Source organism: Lipotes vexillifer, unplaced genomic scaffold (genome assembly GCF_000442215.2).
Source record: "Lipotes vexillifer unplaced genomic scaffold, Lipotes_vexillifer_v1.1 scaffold100, whole genome shotgun sequence".
Taxonomy (NCBI): domain Eukaryota; kingdom Metazoa; phylum Chordata; class Mammalia; order Artiodactyla; family Lipotidae; genus Lipotes; species Lipotes vexillifer.
The window spans coordinates 2183462-2208855 of NW_006774075.1; the positions used below are offsets into that span (position 1 = coordinate 2183462).

At 37.1% G+C, this 25394-nt stretch overlaps 1 protein-coding gene across 2 annotated transcripts in view; it reads left to right on the forward strand.

The window, feature by feature from the left end:
• ANAPC4 (anaphase promoting complex subunit 4) overlaps positions 1–25394 on the forward strand; it is a 50524-nt gene that overhangs the window by 2239 nt on the left and 22891 nt on the right. The window contains exons 2-18 of one of the 2 annotated variants that reach the window (XM_007448804.1): positions 740–845; positions 2546–2678; positions 4212–4286; positions 4402–4428; positions 4521–4565; positions 5217–5301; positions 5938–6042; positions 7337–7420; positions 8486–8572; positions 8992–9056; positions 9822–9864; positions 9975–10051; positions 11507–11607; positions 11692–11743; positions 19610–19665; positions 21972–22018; positions 24896–24898. In XM_007448804.1, coding sequence (XP_007448866.1) covers positions 740–845; positions 2546–2678; positions 4212–4286; positions 4402–4428; positions 4521–4565; positions 5217–5301; positions 5938–6042; positions 7337–7420; positions 8486–8572; positions 8992–9056; positions 9822–9864; positions 9975–10051; positions 11507–11607; positions 11692–11743; positions 19610–19665; positions 21972–22018; positions 24896–24898 — 1191 coding nt within the window. The remainder of the gene's footprint in view (positions 1–739; positions 846–2545; positions 2679–4211; positions 4287–4401; positions 4429–4520; positions 4566–5216; positions 5302–5937; positions 6043–7336; positions 7421–8485; positions 8573–8991; positions 9057–9821; positions 9865–9974; positions 10052–11506; positions 11608–11691; positions 11744–19609; positions 19666–21971; positions 22019–24895; positions 24899–25394) is intronic. The other variant, XM_007448803.1, reaches the window with a different exon arrangement.

The window sequence follows — 25394 nt, forward strand, 5'->3', positions numbered from 1 at the left end:
CAGAGATGGGCTCAGAAAAGAGCACTGGGTCTCGGGGATGAGCGGTTCCTTGGGAGTCCTGGCTTCCCTGTAACCAAGAGTGAAGGAAGGATGCTATGAGATAAGGCAGGGAGTGGTAAAGCTGTAAGTGCAGGGAACTAGGAAGGTGTGTGTGTGGGGGGGGAATCTTCAGGAGCACATGCAGTTCGAGGCCTTTTCTTCATTTCTACCGGTTGTATAGAGGATAGAGTAGGGACAGGTTTACTTTTGAAGCGCAAGGAACTCCAGGGCATCATCTTTATCCTCCAAGGTGGGAATATACCCGGTGGAAATGGAAATTTAGAATGACTAAGTGACTTGTCTGAGATCCTTGGCCAGTTAGTGACACAGCTGAAATTGTCTGATTCCAGGTTTAGTGTTACTTGATCTTAACACAGCTGCCTTTCTAGTTCTGTTTGTGTCCTTTATTGCTTTTCTCGTTATCTTCTTGGACAGCCTTATTCCTTTCTAAAAGATAAGTCTCTTATTGACATGAAAGTTAGGAAATGTATAGGGTACAGGGTTAAATTAGACCTTGTTTCAGCCATTTCTTTGAAAATACCTTAAGTTCACTCAGACACTTTTGTCTTCGAATTTCTTCTGATAGCTAAATATTATATTTGATATGATTTTTTTAAAAATTTTATAGTGGGGGTCTAGGTATATTTTATTTTTGGAAACGGATTTTTTATTATTTGCCGTTATATCTGTTTTGTCTCAGGTTTTACTTCATCGACTTGCAAGTTTTCATCGAGTTTGGAGTTTTCCACCAAATGAAAATACAGGAAAGGAAGTGACCTGTCTGGCTTGGAGACCAGATGGCAAACGTAATGATAGTATTGTAAAAAATACATTTTTGTTTTTCAGAAGGAGTATTCTGTAAAGAGAACTTATTTACAGAAAGAATTTATTGTTCTTATTATATACTAGAATTCTAAATTTGGGAACTTTGCCTTTTTTTCAAATGCTTTAAAGTGTTTTCATAGAACTCAGATTAATTCTACCATCTTGTTTCTTGGCAAAGATATCTCTAAAATGAAATCTGACTTCTTGGCAAAGATAAGGCTGAAAAGAAATTTGATGGGAATATACAGAGTACTTTGGTTTTGTTCTTTCGCTATCGTGTTGTCCTGCACTGTTTGCCCTAAGCTTCCTTTGTCACTCACTAGTCAGTTCAGTGCCATCATGGCCCTTTTCTCCCCAGAATCTGTTTTAACATTAAATGTGTGGCTCATAAATATTCTCTCTGCACATTTGCTTGCCTCACCTGAAGGACTGTCAGTTCTGACCCGCTTCCTGCAGCTTCTGTGTGGTCTTACTCCTTTTGGTGCCCTGTATGTTGTAGCTTGCCGCATTGTAGCTCTGAGGACTGAACTCTCCTCTTCCGTGTGTTGTTACAGGGACAGTCATTGTTTGAGCTGTTGTACATGTCCAGTCAGCACAAGAAAATGCTACAAATCATAACAGCTTAAAGCTCATCTATATCATTGGTGCTGAAAAAAAGAAAAAGAATTGTTTTTGTAAAATGATGTGTACCCCTCATTGCTTACTTTTTTTCTAGATAAATATAAGTATGTAAAAATGTCCTGAAAGCCTGTCACTTTATAGGTAACAACTATTTTTGTCTGTACTCATTTTGCTCTGTTCTTGTTTCATCTTTTACGTAAAAACAAAGTATGTGTAAAATTAGAGAACTTTTGTAAGTAGTAATTTGAGATCTTGCACTATTCATCCAAAAATGCCACGATCTGAAAAATTATGAAAGTCAGTGTGTGTGAAAATATATTTAAGTAGATGATATTTTTATCATTAAAAAATGTCTTGTGATTTTCGACAGTAAAATAGGGGTTTTTTTGGTAATGATTATTTCAAGATTGCTTTAAATCGTTTTGAAGAAGAGGAGACTTGGATTGCCTCACATCTAGCAAAGCTGCATATATTGGTATACAGTGAAACTCACAGCCCTCTATTTAGAAATTCTTCAATATGATATGTTAGGAAGATGTTAATGACTTATGTAGAGAAACTATACTAGATAATTCAGCCACAGTGAAAGGAAGAAGACCCATCGGTATTTGATGGCCCTGTTCATTAAGGGTTAGAAATAAAAAAGGAATAAAAAACCTTCCAAGAACCAAGCAGATGGAATCACTTTTCAGCTTTTGGGTGGGGACCAATATGTCTTGGTGATAACGAGATTATTGTTTATTTGTTGATGCCTGTTCTGTATTTTCTGCTTGGCATCAAGGTTCCAGTCTAGAGGCTCTGATATGTAAGATGTTAAGAAGAGTACATGAGAAAGTGGTGGATTGCTCATGAAAGTTTGAGCATTTGAAAATAAGCGTAGGTAACAGCATAACTATATGCAAAGATATCTTTTAGTTTTTTAATTATTTAAAGCAAGGATTTGGGGGTTAAATAATTTCTATGATTATGATGTATTTAAAATAGTAAAATTGAGGAAGCAATGAAATACCCATTTTTCTCAAATTATTACACTAACTTATTCTCATTATTTCTTCTTTAGTTTTGGCCTTTGCTCTTGCTGACACCAAGAAAATCGTTTTGTGTGATGTAGAAAAACCTGAAAGCTTGCACTCTTTTTCTGTGGAGGCTCCAGTTTCTTGTATGCATTGGATGGAAGTGACCGTCGAGAGCAGGTTGAGTAATAAAAAAAAGAAAAACCCCAGTAGTCACAGTAGGATGTTTTTGAATTCTCATTTTTTAAAAGTGGAAACTTAGGAGTATCTGGGTGTTGAGTATGTGTACATTGCATTTAACTTTTTGTTTTAGGCTTAGCAAGATGCAGTTTTTTTAATGCTCTGTTGGGTTTTTTTTTCTCTTGAAAAAAATCTCTTTTCTTATTGGAGCAGTAATGCCTCAATGGCCAAGATTTTTCCTTTCAGTTATTTTTAACGGTTTATATCGATGACTTATACATTCAAGGAATATTAATTAAAATTATTGATTAGCAAATTGAGGTTCTGTTTTCCTTTTCACCATATATTTCACCTGGAGCTTTGTGTTTTTGTGTCCCAGTAAATATTCTTAGAGTACAGAAAGTGCTGAATTGAGCATTCTGTTTTGATGCTGAATGGGTTCTTTCTGTGTTCATGGTCCCTATAGTTTCCTTATTTTGTGAAAATAATTTTGCCTTAGTCTGTGAGGTCAAGTACTACGCCAGGTTTGCAGTAAAGATGGCTTAAAGGATCAATGGGCTTAGTGAATACTGAAAATAAGTTTCTTTTTTGAGGCAATACGATAATTTTCTTTTCATTCTAATTAAGTTTTAAGTTAATATCAAATGAATTTGTAAATCCTGATTATTAATTGACAAATTTCCTAAGAAAGGGACTGTAAAGCATTAGATAACAAGGTCTAGCCTGGGGTTTGAAATTCACTGTAGATAAAACAGTGATTAATCCATCATCAAATAAACGTTGTAAATGGTCATGTGAATTCATAGAAGATTAGAGGAACAGAATAGACCATTAATTTCTGTCTCAGTCCAGTTACCTGCTAAGTGTATTCCTAACACACTTTTCATTAAGAGTTCAGAAATATTATGTGGAGATTCCAGGGTGTCTCAGGACACTACTTTTTCACCTTCTTACTCATTTATTTCCAGCCATATTCGGAGGTAGGATTGAAAAAAAGTGGGGGGGGGGGATAAATAAGACTGTTTCAAAATACGTGGTGTCATCTTATGTACCTGCTGGGTTTTTACATCTTCATATGTATGTAAGCTATAGAAGCCATCATTACATTATATAATAATTGCAGTGTTCTTTACAGTTACTCTTGGAACTCATATGTTCAGTGTTGGTTCTCAGAGGAGAGTTAAGTCAGTCAGTCTGTATCTGGTGCTGATACTGAATACATTTGAATACATTTCATATGCTGAGAAAATTGTTTATAAATATTTGTTCCTCTAAATGTAAAGTGGGTAGGCTGATTTTTTTCCCCCAGAAATAACGTTATAAGTAAATGAAGAAATTCCAACTTTTCTATTTCTTGTTTGTGACTGTTATAATGACTATTTTACAGCGATAAACTGTGTGTGGCATCTGTTTACTTGGTAATGTGTGATGTATAAAATTGGGCATTTAAAAAAATCAGTATTTTTTAATGGAAAGAAAAGTAGAATCTTTGTTTTTATAATACTTGTTTTTGTTTTGTTTTCACCTTTTTAGTGTTCTAACGTCCTTTTATAATTCTGAGGATGAATCAAATCTTCTCTTACCGAAACTTCCTACACTGCCCAAAAAGTAAGTATCAGAGTTTAATTTCATTGGAATTAATCTTGCAGATTTCTTTCCTTTCCTTTTAACACTGACAATTTTCTCATGTGTTTTAAAAAATGCATTTCTGGTTTTTTTCTAGTTATAGCAACACCTCAAAAATATTTAGGTAAGATATGCCTTTTTTCCTTGCAAGTAAGATAATCTTTTATTATTTGAAAGATATAGTTCAAGATAACCCAATTTATTTTTATATTTTAGTGAAGAAAATTCTGATGAAATTATTAAGCTTTTGGGAGACGTCAGGTAAATCTTGCAGATATCTTAAATATTTAACAAGTCTTATTTTCTTAAATTTGATATTTGATATTTGAGGCAGTTTTTAGACTAAAGTTCCAAGGACAATTTCCTTATTTGTCATGTTATTTCATTGCTGACAAATACCTCTGAACAATAAACAGACAATATCTATTATTTACTCGTTCTTATTCTATGATACTTGGCTGTGTCAAGTTTAATATTATGATGTACTTTTATTTTAAAAAGTAAAGGAGGGTGGAAGTGCTAGAGTTTCTAAAATTTAAATTTAAATGTTCAGGTTCTTTAAGCTCACTTAATGCATTTAGCATCAGAGCCATGATAAAACTGTTGGTGCTTTATATTAACTGGAAAAGAGATGATTTTGTTATTGAGAGTATACAAATATAATCATCATTAAAATAATATATTCTTGTTTTACTGTAAACTGATATTTTTTTAGGCTGGATGAAATTTATGTTGTTCCTTTGAAAGAAAGGAATAAGCCCAATGTGATTGAGGCTTGGTGAATTTGTTGTGGGATTCAGTTCCCCCACAAGGAAGCTTGAACATGCAGATTATGTGAGGGCAGGAGCATGTCTTGGTTTAAGAACTCGCTCCTGTCTGTTGTCCTCAGCTTGTTGCATTATTTTTAATTAGGCTTAATATTCTTGTCCTTGGAGGAAGCTCTGCATTTATTGAGCTTTATGCTTATGGAATGTTCAAAATTGCTCGAGTCACTGGGGTAAGTTTTTCTTTAAAATCTTCCTTTTTGTTTCTCTTAGAATATAGCAGCTGACTGATTTATGGGAAAAGAATAAAACATTACTTTTTTTCTTAATTTCAGTTATTGGAATTATTTGTTCTTAAGTGTTAAAAGGATAATTTTCCTACTAAGAATAGTGATATGACGTCTATGAAGATCAGGGGCTTTTCGTGGAATTAGTCAAAAAATTTTTTCTTAACCAAAAGATTGGTATGATACACTGGATTATGATTTAATGTTTTTCTAGTCTTGTGGTGTTTAAGAGCTACACTTTGTGATTGGAATTTGATAAACATCATCAGAAGCAATCTTATGCTCAGTCTTGGTCTTCTCCGTACCTTTTTCTTCTTATTCTTACAGTTCCCTGAAAGGATTGAAAATGTTATAGGCTCTGTGGGAATGTTAGTTCTCCAACACTTAGTTTGGGCCCCTTGTTGGGGGTGTGTGTTTGTGTCCTTGCAACTAAGAGGACACATGCCTTCATGTGCCACGTGTGTGGCAGGAGCCAGGCATGTGTTTCTGCTTTTTAGAGCTCTGAATATTTGCCTCCTATATTGTAAGCAGATGCAGTCTAGCAGTAACACTAAATATAATGGAGATTTGACTGTTTTACAGATTGTTGGTACTTGTCTTGCATTATGTCTATCAAGTGATTTGAAATCATTGTCAGTGGTCACAGAAGTTTCCACCGGTGGTGCCCCAGAAGTTTCATACTTTCAGGTGAGTACTGGAACCTAATAGCAGCAGAAGGTAAATATATATTTTTAAAGGTTTTATAGTTTTTTTATTATCCATTTCACTGGATTCTAATGGTCATTAAAACAAAACAAAGCAAAAAAATCGACTTGGAGCTTCTAAGACATATATAGACTCTTACTGGTGAATACCTTACTATTCCAATGGCACAGCATGATTAATATGGTCTATTAATGACTATATTAACTCATTGCTATACCAGTTCCAACTTAGTACCAAGTGTTTTCTTAGGATTCTGACCCTAATAATAATAAAAGCTAATATTTATTAATTGTTTAATATGTGCCCGGTACTGAATGATTCAGTATAATTCATTTGAATCCTCACAATAACCTAATAAGTAGGTACTATTATCCCCATTTTATAATTGAGTAAATGGGCACACAAACTGTAATTTGCTTGATGAGCATTGGAAAGTGATGCTGCACAGTCTGGCTCTAGAGTTGGTGCTCTTAACTAACACATTGCCTCTTGTGTGAGATGACTACTTAATGTTGGGAAAACCCTTTTTCATTGTGTGCTGTTTGTATCATAGATTGTGGAAACTGGGCTCCTGTAGATTATTTAGATTGTAGCCTTGTCTTCAAGAAAATCTTCCCTAAAATTTCATCGCAGATAACCCAGCCACTTAGCCTAAGAATGCATGAACTCTCAAACAAAAGTAGGGTGAAAAGATGCAAGGTGTGATGCATGTGATGCCTTCCAACATTCGTTGTATTCAGAACATCAGAGAACTCTTAACTTCCTGACGTTTGCTGGAACAGTTGTTCTTATTTGCTCTTCATCTTAAGGTTCTGTGAAAATGTGATTTCCAGGATTGCATTTGGTGCTGTAATAAAATGATTCACGATTAATGTGAAATTTGTAGTAGGTATTTTTCAAACAACTTTATTGAGATAATTCATGTACCATTGTAATAGATATTTCACTTGTATTTATCAGTAACTATAATTCCTTTAAAATTTTTATAGAAATTTGTGATCATTTTTTAAATTCCTCATAAGAGTGTTATAAAATAGATATTACATTTATTCTAACTATGTAGAAGGGGTTGCTAACCTCGAGAGGGTGATCTGTGCATAGTTAGACACTGCAGATTAGAAAATCCTAAGATTATATTCTGTTACTCTCCAAGCCGTTATGCTCAAAAGGAGCAGAATCTGGCACAGTCTTTCTGATATGTAGTTAGACTTTGACTCTTCTTTAAAAGAAGTAAATATGTCTGCTTGTAACTTACTTTATTATTTTGATTTGACAGCTTGAAACCAATCTCTTGTACTCTTTCTTACCTGAAGTAACTCGAATGGCCAGAAAGTTTACTCACATTTCGGCTCTTTTACAGGTATTTATTTATAGCTTGTTTTATGTGACTGTTTACTATAAATTTCTAACGTTCTGTAAATAAAAATCTTACTTCTTAAAGCCAACTTTATGTGGCAGAGGTGTCTAGTCTGATAGACAAGTTTATAATGTCCATTAAAGCAAGAAAGAGAAACTTAATTGAAAATCTACTCTCACCCATCTCTATTTCTCCAAAGGAAAAGAAAAAAAGTAGTTTAAACCTTTTTAAACATTCTCATAAATAAAACAATATTTTGGAATTTTAAAAGTTTTTTTACAAATAAAGTAGTATGGAAAACATCATATCAGTTAGCTTTTGTACATGATAAATGCACCCCAAATTAGCTTGTGATCGGTGTTTTAGTCGACGATTTGGGCTGGGCTCAGCTAGGAAGTTCTGTCGTTCTGGGCCAGGTTCAGCTATTCGGGGCTGGGCTTGGTCGTACCTTGGTGGTCAGCTGGCTGGTCCAAGTGTCCCATAGCTGTGATGGCTTTGTCTGGACTGCACATTCCTCATCTCCCAGCCGGCTGGACCAGGCTTGTTCATAAAGTGGTGGCCACAGCAGGGGTGTCAAGAGTGCAAATGGAAGCATGCAAAACCTTCTGGGGCCTTAGACTTCTGCTTTCGTCGCACTAAGACCCAAGGCCAGCCCGGATTGAAGGACTGGAGAAATTGAGTCTGCATCTGCATAGAGGAGCTACATGTACTTCAACTCAAAGATTTCTGGAGATTAGTGTCTTTTTAAAAGGATACTGTTTGAAAATTGAATAGTTGACCAGTCGGCATTTTGGCAGTTGCTGTATATAAAATTCATCTTATATGTAGAAAGCTGGAAAATATCTGTTTTACCAGATAAAAATTGAATTTGAGAAAGTTTGATAGTTAAGTGATTATCAAGTGTTAGCTATGGTCTTTTCTTTCTCAGGCTTAACTGAGTTAAAAGTGATTTATAGTAAATTTTGGATTTCTTTGAGACAGTTGACAGTAAGAAACATGTATTGTTTAGTTAGCATGTTGACTTAAATATATTTTGCTACTTTAAAATTTTTTTCTTCTTGTTAATAGTATATAAATTTGTCACTGACATGTATGTGTGAAGCATGGGAAGAAATATTGATGCAGATGGATTCTCGTCTCACCAAGTTTGTGCAGGTAATATACCTGGAGTTTCCCATGGAAGGTGTTGAAGAATGCACGTTATCCTTATTTACTTCATGAAGGACATGAGAAAAATCAGTCTGTTTTGTAAAAGGCTCAGATCATGATTTCTTTCAAACGTTTTGGTCTAACCTCATACTATTATCTCAGAGAGTGATACACCAGCTCTTCCCCTTGGTACAACTTAGGTGGGGACAGGATTGTGAAGTGGAGCTGGTAGGGCTTGGGGATTAAGGACAGGAGTTGGAAGAGCTGACTGGTTGTTTTCCTGTAACTGCTATTCAGGTAATCAATTTAAATATGAATTTGAGAGAAGGCTAAGGGTAAGAAAGGGAGACATGTTCCTGTAATTTTGAATAAATATGCTTATAATTTAAAAAATACCTATTATGATTTTATTGATCTTTCTCTAGGAAAAGAATACAACCACATCGGTGCAAGATGAATTCATGGACTTGCTGTTGTGGGGGAAAGCAAGGTAATGAGCTCATATTAGGTACTCTTGCTTTTCCTTCTCTTTTTAAAGTAATTTATTTCAAAAGCAATTCACATTCATTGTAAAAAAAAAAAAAAAAAGAAAGAAAGAAAATTCGGGTGCACAAACACCAAAAAAGTAGTATATTTTTCTGGGCTTTTTTATTCACGTATTTATTTTTTACGTAAATGTGATCATTCTGAGTGTATGTATAATACATGTAAATATATTATATATGTACTTTTTAAATGTATAAAAATTTTAAAATTCTTTGTAGCCAGATCAATCTTTTCCTTTATTGTATTTGCCTTAACATTATTCTTAAAAAATCTTTTCCATACTAAGTGTTCAAAGATCTGTATTTTCCTCCAGAGATTTTTTTGTGGTTTATGTTTTTATTCCATTTACATGTTCCAGATGTGATTTATTTGGTCATATGCTGTGGAAGACTAACTTCTTTTTTTTTTCAGTGTTCAGGTAATTGCCCAGTATAATTCATTGAGTATTACACCTTCTTCTTACTGATGTGCAATATACCATTTTAGCGTATAATACATCCTTATATCTACTTCAGTCTGTTCTAGACTTTATCGTTTCCTGTTTTGTCCATTTCTTTGTGAGTACAGCAAAGTCTTAATTTTTGTTGGGCTATTTCTTTTTATTTATTTTGTTTAAAAATCTTGTTTGTTCTTTGAAATTTAAACGTTTTAAGTGATGCATTCAGATTTTGAATAGAGGAGACTAAAAATACTTCCTTTTTCATTCTAGTGCTGAACTTCAGACCCTCTTAATGAACCAGTTAACAGTAAAGGTGCGGTTATCTTTGTATTTTAATGGCTATGAACACATTCTTAATTTTTTTTTAGAATGGCATATAGTATCTTACTTGTATGCTGAATACTTTTTTTTCCTCTTAATTAGGGCTTAAAAAAGCTTGGCCAATCTATAGAGTCATCATATTCCAGTATACAAAAATTGGTTATAAGTCACTTACAGAGGTATGAAGGTGATGTAGAATCTTTTGGTATTGCATCTACACGTACTTGGCATTGGTCTCCTTTCTGCAACCTTCTTTTCATCATCTGGCATTCTCTGTTTGAGCCTCTTCTGGCTAAAATTGTTGCATTAGTATTTGAGGGCACTCTTGGAGTGCCCAAGATTTAAAGAATCAATAATGGTAATTCTGCTTTATGAAATAACTTTCCAGCATCTTTTCACCACCCGAGGCCCTGTCTGGGCTTTTATCTCACCCAGACAGCCATGAGGTATGTCTTGAATAGGGCATATACCCTTTTTGGAGTGGTGAAATTAAGTAAGTTTGTATATCATTTTATATGTTATATAAAAGCATGTATATATTTTTGCATTTAACTCCTTGGCAAGGTGTTGGTTACGATTATCCTCATTTAGAAGAAACTGAAGTTCAGAATGGTTATATATGGCTGACCCAAAGTTATGAAGTGTCAGAGCCAAGACTGTCCCAGATCTTCGAGTCTCATGCTGTTTCTAGCTACGGCTCCCTCAGTGAAGCAGTTTGCAGGTCGATGTTCAGTGTTTGACTTAAATTTTGATAAATTTCTTTATGCTGAGACCCTGGGCCTTACTATATCACCTCCCGTTTTGATCACTTTAGGACCCTCTGGCCTGGTCTCTTCCAGTCCACACTATGCCCCTCAAATATATTCTCCACAGTGGATCTGATCATGTTACTCTTATTTAAAAACTTCCAGTGCCTTCCCATTTCTTAGGACTAATACCTTTGGATGGCTGCCTATCTGCTTCACCTACACTGGTGGCCTTCTCAAACTTGACAGTTTTTCTCCTACCCAGGGCCTTTGTACAGCCCTTTTGCTTTCTGGAACACTCCCACCCTGTTCTTCACTTGCATTCTCTAGCTCTCAGCTCAAATCTCACTTGTTCAGAGAAGGCTTCTCTAATCCCCAGATTAGATCAGGTTCTTCTGTTAGACCTGCACCTGGTGTGTTTCCTTTAAGGCATTTATGGTAGTTGGAATGATATACTGTCTGATTGTATGGTTATGACTGTCTCCCCCATTAGACTGGCAGTGTCATGAGGACCCTTTCGTTTTGTTCACCATTAAGTCCCCAGTATTTAGCATAGTGCCAGACCTAAAGTTGGAGCTGAATAAATATTTGTTGAATGTTAAATACATAGCTGTTGGGTGAACAATATGACTATCTTAAAAGTGCCAGGACTAACCGTGGAGCATAATTTGATCTTACAAAGTTTAATCTTGTGGTCATATGTTCATCTCACTAGTCATGACAGCCAAATGATTCTTGTACAGCTTTTCAGAATAATTTTGAGAAATAATTATTTCTCATAGAAAGAAAAAGTTACTTTCAGTTTTTATTTCTGAAAACTTAGAAATATTCAAGCAAGATAGTAGCTGTCTGCCACCTTGATGATGGTGTTTCTGCTGTTTTTCATAGTGGCTCGGAGTCTTTATTATACCATTTGAGTGAACTGAAAGGAATGGCTTCATGGAAGCAAAAATATGAACCCCTTGGACTAGATGCTTCAGGAATTGAAGGTGGTAATTTGATTCCTCAATAGAATGCATTAAATCCACTTTACTTATTTGACAAATGATATTTATTTCTTTACTGCCTTTTAGATGCTATTACTGCAGTGGGTTCTTTCATACTCAAGGCAAATGAACTTCTTCAGTAAGTATTGGGGATACTTGAATGTTGGAATCATCGACTTGAGAATCTTTTACTTTTTACTTATAAATAAGAACCTAGCAAATTGTTGCAATTTTCTAAAAAGGAGTTTTTAAGTTTTTGTCAAAATTATACCTTTACATGATTAAAACAATCCAATAGCACAGCAGTTTCGTACATTAAAGTGGTATTTTCCTGTCCCGCCCATCCTCACCCCAGGTCCTCTTTCCAGAGGGAATCCTTTTAACTATTTCTGGTTTTAGGTCTGTAGGTTACTTCCATATTTCTAAATTGTATGACTCTACTGCCTTTCTTTTACTTACCAGTTTTGAGAAATTATTCTTCCTTGTGTGTCTGTTTTTCCTAGACTCTGCTTGCTTTCTCCTTGCACAGTCTGCCTTGCTCACATCCTCAGGCTCTCCGCCGTCTCAGGGGCAGTGTCACACCCCTGGAACTGCCTCTGTCCCTGCTGCCCCCTCCATTAGCCTCCCCCTGCCTGCAGCAGCCTGCGTGCGGGCTCCATCTCGTGCAGCCACCGCCCTGGCGTTTTCTTCACTGCTTTCATGGGTTAGATCCTTACTTCCAGGATCTCCTCTGTTTCTTGGTTCATTTAATCACTTTGTGGAAAATATCTTCCAGTAACTTAGAAAACGGATGTGTGAGGGTAAGCTTTGTGTGTCCTTTTGGGTTTTTTCTCCTTCTGCCACACTTAATTGACGGTTTTCACTGGGTATAGATTATGAAGGGGGATTCATTTCCTCATAGAACTTTCAAAGCTTTGCTCCATTGTATTTTGGCCTTTTTGTTGCCAGTGGAAGGTCTGGTGCTTCTGATTCTCATTCCTTTGTGTGCTATTTTTTTTCTCCTCTCAGAAAGCTTTATTCATCCTTGATGTGTTGAAATTTCACAATAGAGTTTTAAATGCGGGTCTTCTCATTTGTTGTACTCATAATAAGAAAATGCCACTTTAACCTGAATTCTATATTGTATTATATTATTTCGATAATTTCCTCTTCTCCCTCTCCTTTTTTTAACTAGATTTTTGTTCTAGAAATCTGGTTAGTCAGATATTAGACTTCATGGATTGATCCTCTGTGTCTTTTATTTTTAATCTCATTTTTTTTATATCTTTGTCTTTTCTATTTCCTGTGAAATTTTCTTGACTTAATTATCCAATGCCATCATTCATCATAGACAATTATTGAGCATTTAACTGTGTTTTAAACACTATTCTAGATGCTGAGGGTATAGCAGTAAACAAAACTGATAAAAAAAATCTTGCCTTCATAGATATTATATTCTTAGATGATGAGACAGACAATAAAGAAATGAGTAATTAAAACATACAGCAAGTCAGATAGTGATAAGTAGTGGTGGGAAAAGCTAATGAGGGAAGGAGGGCCTAGGGCATGCTGGGGGTAGGGGTGCAATTTTTTGGTCAGGGAAGGCCTCACTGAGAAGGTGGTGTTGGAGAGAGGAGGGAGTGAGCCCTGTTACTTTGGGGGCAAAGGAGACAGCAAGTATGAAGGCCTTGAGTTTGGAGCATGCCTGGCATATATGAGGGACCTCAAGGAGCCACTACAGTTAAAGTGACTTGAACAACAATGTGAGTTGTAGGGGATGAATTGAAAGAGGTCACAGAGGATGGGACAGGTTGTGTAGAGCCAGTAGGCAGTTGTAAGGACTGTGGCTTTTACTCTGGGTATAATAAGCTCTTAGGGAGTTATTAGCAGTGGAGTGACAGGGTATGACTTAGGTTTAAAGAGATCCCTCTTGTTATTTACTTGGTATTGAGAATAGATTATATGAGGGCAGGGACAGAAGCCATGAGACAAATGGTGGTCAGAAACAGAAATGGTCAGAACCTGGATATATTTTGAAAGTAGATACAACAAGATTGCTGAATGGTTGTGTGGATGGTAAAGATAAAGGAGTCACGGATAATTACGAGTTTAGGTCCTAAGCACCCGGTAGAGTATGACTAACATTTACTGAAATGGGGAAGACTTGGGGGAGAATATAGGAAATATATATGTATTTTATGTTCCTCAATTTGGGTTTATCTGATTTTTTCATGGTTTGATTCAAGTTATACATCCCTGGCCAGAATATTACATAATCGGTGGAGTGTCCTTCTCAAGGTGTCAGATCCAGAGGCAAACAGTGTCCGTCTACCTCTTCTTATTGATGTTAATTTTGATCACATGGTCAATGTATAAGGCATATTAAATTGAAATGTCTGTTAGATACCCTGGTGGAGCTGTCCAGCATGTTGTTGATTGTATAAGATTATGTTCAAGTGAGGGATCCAGGCTGGAAATGTAAATTTGGGAGCCATCAGCACATTGGTATTATTTTAAGCCACGAACCTGGATGAGATAGTTAGTGCGCTTAGAGGAGAGATCTGAAGACTGGGTGATGGGCTTTCCAGTGTTAGAAATGGGGTTGATGTGGAACTAGCGAAAGAAACCGGAGAGGCAGAAAGACCAAGGAGTGGGTGTCCTGCAGGCTGAGTGAAGGGCGCATTGCAAGAAGTAATGAGGGATTGGTTGTCTAATGCTGCTGAGTCAAGTAAGGTGAGGACCAGAAGTGGAATAGATCAGAATATTATCAGAATAGATGATGGGTGACCTTGATGAGAGCCACTTCTGTGGAGTCATGGGAGCAGGTATGATGCAGAATGAGAGCAGATGCAAAGAAAACAACAAATGTAGTCTCTTGAGTTTTGCTGTAAAGGGAATGGCCAGCATTTAAAAATAGTCGTTGGGTTTTTCTTTCTTTTTACAATGGGAGAAATTAGAGCATATTTATTTATGACGGGAATGTTCTTCTGAAGGGGAACAGTTGAGATGGCAAAGAGAGGGAAGATTGCTAGAACAAGAGGATTCAAGAGGGGATGGGATTTAGTGTGTCAGGGAAGGGGCTGGAAAAATAGTTCCTCCATAGTTACAGGAGAGAAGGCCAAGACGGGTCACAGATGCTGGTATATGAGCAGATGAGGGCTTGGGGATGTTCACTTCTAATTGTTTTTATTATCTTATTGGAAATATGAAATGTTCTGTCATCAGCTGAAGGTAAGGATGGGGAAGTGGTATTGAGCTTTGAGAATAAAGGAAGAGGTGTGAGCCATTTGTCTAGTACAGTAGGAGCATGAATGGGCTGATGAAGCAGGAGGATTGTCAGTAGTGCTAAGGGCTGCTTGGTTAGCGTTCCCAGGAGCGTTAAAATGAGACCAGCCAACATGGCTGTGTGGTTTTCTCCAGCCAGCGTCAGCTGCTCGAGTGGGAACACAGAATAGGTGAGCAGTTTGATTTACTAGGCTTGGTGAGTAAAAGGAAGCAAAGAGGAGGCAAGAAATTGAAGCAACGGCATGATTAAAATGATAAACCTCAAATCTGTACTGATTTAGGAGGGAAGTGAGGACACAGAGGGGGTGCTAGACAGTGAAAGGTGGTAGAACTCGTAGGTGGTAGTCTTGGTGGGATGAATGTTGGGCTACTGGAGAAAAGTCACTGGAAAGATAGTTGCTGGTTGTTGGTGAGCAGGGTGCTTTAAATTGAGATTTAAAATGTTCACGTTGGTGGACTTCCTTGGTGGCGCAGTGGTTAAGAATCCACCTGCCAACAGGATAGAAAGCCCAGAGATAAACCCACGCACATATGGTCACCTTATCTTTGATAAAGGAGGCAGGAATGTACAGTGGAGAAAGGACAGCCTCTTCAATAAGTGGTGCTGGGAAAACTGGACAGGTACATTTAAAAGTATGAGATTAGATCACTCCCTAACACCGTACACAAAAATAAGCCCGAAATGGATTAAAGACCTAAATGTAAGGCCAGAAACTATCAAACTCTTAGAGGAAAACATAGGCAGAACACTCTATGACATAAATCACAGCAAGATCCTTTTTGACCCACCTCCTAGAGAAATGGAAATAAAAACAAAAATAAATAACGGGGACCTAATGAAACTTCAAAGCTTTTGCACAGCAAAGGAAACCATAAACAAGACCAAAAGACAACCCTCAGAATGGGAGAAAATATTTGCAAATGAAGCAACTGACAAAGGATTAATCTCCAAAATTTATAAGCAGCTCATGCAGCTCAATAACAAAAAAACAACCCAATCCAAAAATGGGCAGAAGACCTAAAGAGACATTTCTCCAAAGAAGATATACAGACTGCCAACAAACACATGAAAGAATGCTCAACATCATTAATCATTAGAGAAATGCAAATCAAAACTACAGTGAGATATCGTCTCACACCAGTCAGAATGGCCATCATCAAAAAATCTAGAAACAGGAAATGCTGGAGAGGGTGTGGAGAAAAGGGGAACCCTCTTGCACTGTTGGTGGGAATGTAAATTGATACAGCCACTGTGGAGAACAGTATGGAGGTTTCTTAAAAAACTACAAATAGTACTACCATATGACCCAGCAATCCCACTACTGGGCATATACTCTGAGAAAACCGTAATTCAAAAGAGTCATGTACCAAAATGTTCATTGCAGCTCTATTTACAATAGCCCGGAGATGGAAACAACCTAAGTGCCCGTCGTCGGATGAATGGATAAAGAAGATGTGGCACATATATACAATGGAATATTACTCAGCCATAAAAAGAAACGAAATTGAGCTATTTGTAATGAGGTGGATAGATCTAGAGTCTGTCATACAGAGTGAAGTAAGTCAGAAAGAGAAAGACAAATATATGCTAACACATATATATGGAATTTAAGAAAAAAAAATGTCATGAAGAACCTAAGGGTAAGACAGGAATAAAGACACAGACCTACTAGAGCATGGACTTGAGGATATGGGGTGGTGGAAGGGTAAGCTGTGACAAGGTAAGAGAGTGGCATGGACATATATATACTACCAAACGTAAAATAGATATCTAGTGGGAAGCAGCCGCATAGCACAGGGAGATCAGCTAGGTGGTTTGTGACCACCTAGAGGGGTGGGATAGGGAGGGTGGGAGGGAGGGAGACAAAGAGGGAAGAGATATGGGAACATATATATATGTATAACTGACTCACTCTGTTATAAAGCAGAAACTAACACACCATTGTAAAGCAATTATACCCCAATAAAGATGTTAAAAAAACGCCTGCCAATGCAGGGGACATGGGTTCGAGCCCTGGTCCGGAAAGATCCCACATGCCACAGAGCAACTAGGCTCGTGCACCACAACTGCTGAGCCTGCGCTCTAGAGAGCCCACGAGCCGCAACTACTGAGCCTGTGTGCCACAGCTACTGAAGCCCGCGTGCCTAGATCCCGTGCTCCACAGCAAGAGAAGCCACCACAATGAGAAGCCCGTGCACCGCAACAAAGAGTAGCCCCTGCTTGCTGCAACTAGAGAAAGCCCATGTGCAGCAACGAAGACCCAACACAGCCAAAAATAATAAATAAATAAATTTTTAAAAAAGGTTCATGTTGGTAATGAAGGTCTAGGGTGTGAACTTTAGAATAAATAGCCCAGGTGGAGTGGAGGACGAGATCTTTGACCTGAACCATGCTATTGAATGTCTTATTATGGCAGTCCCGTCTTTTAATTTCTAAGTGTTTTCTTATTTGTTTAATCATTTTTCAAAGCTGTGCTCTTGCTTTTGGATGCGACATCTTCCCACAGCTCTCTGAGGACATTAATTAGAGTTTTAAAAAATCTCTGCCGCTCCCTGAATTACCTCCTCTTTGTGTGTCACTTTGCTGTTTATTTTGATCTCTTGTTGCCAGCTTTCTTCAAAAACCTGATGCCCGATTGTTTACTCATATTTATTCGTGAGGCAGTTTAAAGTTGCCTGGAATTGTTGGGTGCAGGGCGGCCCAAAGCCAGCATGAGTGCCAGAGCATGCGGTCCTGTGCTGTGGGCAGCCAGTGCCTACCCAGAACCGCCCTGGCTCTTCCCATTTTATTCAGCTTCTTTGAAGAACTCTGTTTTTGTCTGGAAGGTAGTAAACGCCTAGGCATTCATATTTTGGGGGAAAGAGTGTATTGGCCACTCTGTGTTTCAGTTTGTCCTCCTTTGTCCAGCCCCAGATGTCATCCTAATGTCTTCTGTTGAACTTGATGTTTCTAAGGACTGAGTATCCTTGGCGTTCTGCCGGGCGGATGGCTCCTTGCTGCTCTCTTTCCACAGTGCCTGGCAAGTGGCTGCCTCTGGTGACCTTCACCAATCACTAGTCTTCTGTCGGTTTTTGACATTTCTGAAACTTAAAAAAAATTTTTTTCTAGTGTCCTCTTTTTGTGTGTGAGTTTATAGCACATCCACCTCTCCCCACCAATACACCATCATTTTAATAGGCTTTTATTTTTCTTTTATGAATTTATTTATTTATTTTTGGCTGCGTTGGGTCTTCGTTGCTGTGCACGGGCTTTCTCTAGTTGCGGTGAGCGGGGTTTACTCTTCATTGCGGTGCGCGGGCTTCTCATTGCAGTGGCTTCTCTTGTTGCAGAGCACGGGCTCTAGGTGCACAGGCTTCAGTAATTGTGGCTCGCGGGCTCTAGAGAGTGCAGGCTCAGTAGTTGTGGCACACGGGCTTAGTTGCTCTGTGGCATGTGGGATCTTCCCGGACCAGGGCTCAAACCCATGTCCCCTACATTGGCAGGTGGATTCTTAACCGCTGCGCCACCAGGGAAGCCCCCCTAATGGGCTTTTAGAAGGTAGAGCTTATTACAGATGTGTGTGCTCAAAGGACAAAGCAGGGGGAGAAATGATGTTCCTTTTCCTGAATGTTGAATAATTTTTTGGTTCTCTGTATTTGCAGAGAGTAAACATAAAATATTAAGCTTTCTGTGATCACCTTTAACCTTTCAGTGAAAGGTAGTTTTTGATTTAACTTCTTCCTCCTTTGAGATAAGTAGAATATAGCATTATTTTAGGTTATAATGGAGAAGCTGAGGCAGTGAGAACTTTGACGTTAGCCTATAATAGATCAGTGGTTGCCTGGGGTTGGGGTGAGAGTATTGACTGGGAAAGACAGAAAGGAACATCTTTTCTGTTTTTCATTTTTGCTGCAAGAGAATTTTGATCATAGTGCTTGGTAACGCAAGAGATGTTACAGTCTTTTATGTCAGGTGTTTTACTGTGTACAGAAAGGTTAATGATGCTGACCTACTTCTCCAGTAGTATTATGACATTTAATGCTTGGAAGGGACTTTGAGATTTAGGGGTGAAAAGTGCACATATTATTTGCTTAGAGTAATTATCTTACAGATGTGAGCTTAAAGAGGTTTTTAAAGAAATGATATCCATCTTTATATTCAGAGACAGTTTCATCAAAGTGAAGATGACTTCCACTTATAACCCTTAATCTTGGGGGTACATTTGTGTAAAGCCCAAGGAAATTCAAATTTTGAGATTCATTACTGTAAGGATAAAAAATCAACTTCCAAAAGTAATGTCTATTGATACCAGAGGTAGTGGCAGTGACATATTACAAGTTTATAATAATGATTTTCTGTTGTGTTTGATGTTTTTTTCTTCTTACTGATCAGTGAGTATTTTTTTTAAAACTGAGAATGGTGCCAGAAACTTTTTTTCTGATTTATTTCCAAAGTTAGAAAAGGATTTCATACTTTACTGAGTGCCCAGAAAGGAAAGACTGTTGTGTACACAGTTTGTGGCAAGGCTGTTATAATCAGTTAGAATCTGAGTTATTTGCTTTTTTTTTTTAAGAGAATCAGGATTTGCTTTTTTGAAATTTTATTTTTGGGTATGTGTTTTATTTGTTAAATCTGTTGTAAAGGCTTAAATGTCATCCAGATAGGATATAGTAGAACAAAAAGGATTATTCTACAATAATTGAACAATGATACATGAACCCCATATAATAATTTCATTTCTGATTTATTTTTATCTTCTAGAGTTATAGATAGCAGTATGAAAAACTTCAAAGCATTTTTTCGGTGGCTGTATGTGGGTAAGTGAATTGAATGAAGCATTCTTGTATTTGTAACACTTTTTAAAAAAATTGTGGGAGTATCCGTTTAGCATATTTCAATTACTGTAGTAAATTTTAAATACCTGTTGAAGTAGAGAGACTAGCATAAGTGACCTGCCTTCTACTCGTCACTCAGTTTCAGCGGTTTTCAACACATGGCCAGTCTTATTTCTTCTATACACCCACCCATCTCCACCCCCGCAGATACACCTTCTAGCATTGATTGTCTCTGTTACTCACTGAGAATTGACCCTTATTTACTTTGTAATGTCTCCTTAGGTTAAAATAACATTCTTTAAATCTCTGCTTTGTATTAGGTATTGTTAGGTGTTAGATTTGCGGGGAAAGGGGGAGAAAAATAAGGCAAAACCTCTGCCCTTGAATAGCTTAGCTCCTGTTTTATACTTTGGTCTTCTGTCTCTAGATCTGTGCCATTCATTATGGTAGCCACTAGTCATGTATGGCTGTTTCAATTAGTTGAAATTATGTTGAATTATAAACGCAGTCCCTTAGTCATGCTAGCCACATTTTAAGTGCTCAGGAGCCACATGTGGTTAGTGGCTACCATGTTGGACAGCACAGAACTAGAACATTTCCGTTATCTCTTCTATTGGACAGTGATGCCCTAGCTGAATAGAATGCAGACCACTGGTGGCCTTTCTTTATGTCTCCACAGTATCTTTGCATTTGTAGGTAATTAACAAATAGTTACTGACTTGATATTAAATGTTTTAATGCTCACTCTACAGGATATGCATATTTTATTTAGGTCCATTTGTACTGCTATTTTTTTGACCTCTATTAATATCTTTGAAATAATTTAGCATACATTTCCCTCCAACATATGCAAAATTTAGTCGTAAATGGAATTTATCCTATATTTGTTAAAATTCTAAAGAGTAAAATTGAAAGTAAATTACCTGTAATGTGCTAATATCCTTGAAACAAATGCCCAGATCTTTAATTCTCATATTTTTAAAACAGACTTTTCATATTTGTTAGCCTAGTACAATTGCTTTCAATAAAAAAATGAAAGCGATCTGTAGATGTTGACATTTAAAATTCTTATATTTTTCTCAAAACCACACCAACACTAGCCAGAATGGGGAGCCAGAGTGTTTATCAGGCCAGCCTGTTTAATATCAGAGTTAATTAGAATAAATTACAACATTAAAATTAAACGAAACCTTAGAAGTGACTTTCTTTTACAGAAGTAGTAGCTTGGTTTTACTGATAATTATTGGAGTAATTAGGCAGTTTATATTCTTATGGCCTGTCCTAACTGAAATAAGAAGCTGCATTAGAAGATAAATGAATTACTGCTCAGTCCTTATCATTAGAGCAAAGCACACTGGATTGGAGAACCGGAGACCTAACTGTAACTGGGTGCTGCCACTAGTTAGCGCTCTAACCTTGGTTTGCTCTTGTGTAAAATGCAGTCTCCATGAAGGCAGGGACTTCTTTTATACTGCTGTATCCCTAGTACCTATGTTAAACTCAAAAATTAAATTTTTGGATGGATAAATGAATCAGTGGAACCTAGAATATGGCTGGTTTTTCAGATAATTTAGAAGTTTGAATTAATTAAAAAGTTTCTTAAAATAATCCATATTTGCAGAATAATGTCCAACATGCTTTTTCTCAGCCAAACATAAGCATATTCAAACACTATGCAAAAGCACATGCAGCATACTTCTTGACTTAGGTGGATGTAATATATAGAAAACACAGTATTGATAAAGACACCCCTATGAAAGGACAAAAAGAACCAACCACAATATTAAAGAAAGTATATAAATATATATATATACACACATGTAAGTGTGTGTTTACACACATAAGTCTTAGTGCAGATATCTTCTTGTAGCAAAAAAGCCCAAGGGAAAGAAATACATCTTTTTGGTATTCTAAGACTTTTGAAGGAAAGAACTGCTTGCACATTTTAAGAGAAGAAACATCACCGAGTTAGGAGGAATCCCTACACACGTAGTCTTAGCTCAAGGCAGCAGTTAGGTTTGTCTGGAGTGGCAGTGGGTTGAATTGAAGGAGAAAATGAAAAATAATAGTTTAGGATGGCTATACCAACCATTTTGAACCTGAAAATATAAATCAAATTTAAATTCTTTTAGTTCTTCGAACAAAAATAAGTTTTCCTTGGTGACAAGAAGCTGTTGAAAATGGAAAATGTAGTCCAGTGAAATACATTTAGTTTTTGAAATGCATCTATAATTAAAATTATGTTTGTAGTTTCCCTTTAAAGATAGTTTTAAAATTTATATTTCCAGCAATGCTGAGAATGACGGAAGACCACGTACTTCCTGAGCTGAATAAGGTATATAATAGTATTTTTTTTCCACATCTTTATTGGAGTATAAATGCTTTACAATTGTTGTGTTAGTTTCTGCTGTACAACAAAGTGAATCAGCTATATGTATACATATATCCCCGTATCCCCTCCCTCTTGAGCCTCCCTCCCACCCTCCCTATCCCATCCTTCTAGGTCATCACAGAGCACTGAGCTGATCTCCCTGTGCTATGCAGCAGCTTCCCGCTAGCTGTCCATTTTACATTTGGTAGTGTAAATGCGCCAAAGCTACTCTCTCACTGCATCCCAGCTTCCCCTTTCCCGCATGCCCTCAAGTCTGTTCTCTATGTCTGCGTCTTTATTCCTGTCCTGCCACTGGGTTCATCAGTACTGCTTTTTAAAATTCCATATATATGCGTTAGCATACAGTATTTGTTTTTCTCTTTCTGACTTACCTCACTCTGTATGACAGATTCTAGGTCCATCCATCTCACTACAAATAGTTCAATTTTATTTCTTTTTGACTGAGTAACATTCCATTGTATATATGTGCTACATCTTCTTTATCCATTCATCTGTTGATGGACACTTAGGTTGCTTCCATGTCCTGGCTATTGTAAATAGTGCTGCAATGAACATTGTGGTACATGACTCTTTTTGAATTATGGTTTTCTCAGGGTATATGCCCAGTAGTGGGATTGCTGGGTCATACGGTAGTTCTGTTTTTAGTTTTTTAAGGAACCTCCATACTGTTCTCCACAGTGGCTGTGTCAATTTACACTCCCACCAACAGTGTAGGAGGGTTCCCTTTTCTCTACACACTCTCCGGCATTTATTGTTTGTAGAGTTTTTGATGATGGCCATTCTGACTGGTGTGAGATGATATCTCATTGTAGTTTTGATTTGCATTTCTCTAATGATTGGTGATGTTGAGCATTCTTTCATGTGTTTGTTGGCAATCTGTGTATCTTCTTTGGAGAAGTGTCTGTTTAGGTCTTCTGCCCATTTTTGGATTGGATTGTTTGTTTTTTTGATACTGAGCTGCATGAGCTGCTTGTATATTTTAGAGATCAATCCTTTGTCAGTTGCTTCATTTGCAAATATTTTCTCCCATTTTGAGGGTTGTCTTTTCATCTTGTTTATGGTTTCCCTTGCTGTGCAAAAGCTTTGAAGTTTCCTTAGGTCCCATTTGTTTATTTTTGTTTTTATTTCCCTTACTCTAGGAGGTGGGTCAGAAAGGATCTTGCTGTGATATATGTCATAGAGTGTTCTGCCTGTGTTTTCCTCTTAAGAGTTTTATAGTGTCTGGCCTTACGTTTAGGTCTTTAATCCATTTTGAGTTTCTTTTTGTGTATGATGTTAGGGTGTGTTCTAATTTCATTCTTTTACATGTAGCTGTCCATTTTTCCCAGCACCACTTATTGAAGAGGCTGTCTTTTCTCCATTGTATATTCTTGCCTCCTTTTTCAAAGATAAGGTGACCATATGTACGTGGGTTTGTCTCTGGGCTTTCTGTCTTGTTCCATTGATCTGTATTTCTGTTTTTGTGCCAGTACCATACTGTCTTGATTACTGTAGCTTTGTAGTATAGTCTGATGTCTGGGATCCTGATTCCTCCAGCTCCATTTTTCTTTCTCAAGATTGCTTTGGCTATTCTGGGTCTTTTTTGTTTCCATACAAATTGTAAAATTTCTTATTCTAGTTCTGTGAAAAATGCCATTGGTAATTTGATAGGGATTGTACTGAACCTGTAGATTGCTTTGGGTGGTATAGTCATTTTCACACTATTGATTCTTCCAATCCAGGAGCATGGTATATGTCTCCATCTGGTTATGTTATCTTTGATTTCTTTCAACAGTGTTTTATAGTTTTCTGAATACAGGTCTTTTGCCTTCTTAGGTAGGTTTATTCCTAGGTATTTTATTATTTTTGTTGCGATGGTAAATGGGATTGTTTCCTTCATTTCTCTTTCTGATTTTTCATTGTTAGTATATAGGAATGCCAGAGATTTCTGTGCATTAATTTTGTATCCTGCAACCTTACCAAATTTACTGATTAGCTCTAGTAGTTTTTCTGGTGGCATCTTTAGGATTTTCTATATATAGTATCATGTCATCAGCAAATAATGACAGTTTTACTTCTTCTTTTCCAATTTGTATTCCTCTTATTTCTTTTTCTTCTCTGACTGATGTGGCTAGGACTTCCAAAACAATGTTGAATGAGAGTGGCAAGAGTGGACATCCTTGTCTTGTTCCTGATCCTAGTGGAAATGCTTTCAGTTTTTCACCATTGAGTATGATGCTTGCTGTGGGTTGTCATATATGGCCTTTATTATGTTGAGGTAGGTTCCCTCTATTCCCATTTGCTGGAGAATTTTTATCATAAATGGGTGTTGAATTTTGTCAAAAGCTTTTTCTGCATCTATTGAGATGATCATATGGTTTTTATTCCTTAACTTGTTAATGTGGTGTATCACATTGATTTGTGTATATTGAAGAATACTTGCATCCCTGGGATAAATCCCACTTGATCATGGTGTATGATCCTTTTAATGTGTTGTTGGATTCTGTTTGCTAGTATTTTGTTCAGGATTTTTGCATCTATGTTCATCAGTGATATTGGTCTATAATTTTATTTTTTTATGATATCCTTGTCTGGTTTTGGTATCAGGGTGATGGTGGCCTCATAGAGCGAGTTTGGGAGTGTTCCTCCCTCCGCAATTTTTTGGAAGAGTTTGAGAAGGATGGGTGTTAACTCTCCTCTAAATGTTTGGTAGAATTCACCTGTGAAGCCATCTGGTCCTGGACTTTTGTTGGTTGGAAGACTTTCAATTACAGTTTCAATTTCATTACCTGTGATTGGTCTGTTTATATTTTCTAATTCTTCCTGGTTCAATCTTGGAAGGTTGTACTTTTCCAAGAATTTGTCCATTTCTTTCAGGTTGTCTGTTTTATTGGCGTATAGTTGCTTGTAGTATTCTCTTACGATCTTTTGTATTTCTGCCGTGTCAGTTGTAATCTCTCCTTTTTTTTTTTTTTTTTAACATCTTTATTGGGGTATAATTGCTTTACCTTGGTGTGTTAGTTTCTGCTTTATAACACAGTGAATCAGTTATACATATACATATATTCCCATATCTCTTCCCTCTTTGTCTCCCTCCCTCCCACCCTCCCTATCCCACCCCTCCAGGCAGCCACAAAGAACCGATCCGGAATCCCTGTGCCATGCGGCTGCTTCCCACTGGCTATCTACCTTATGTTTGTTAGTATATATATGTCCATATCTCTCTCTCGCCCTATCACAGCTCACCCTTCCCCCTCCCCATATCCTCAAGTCTGTTCTCCAGTAGGTCTGTGTCTTTATTCCTGTTTTGCCCCTAGGTGCTTCATAACATTTTTTTTTC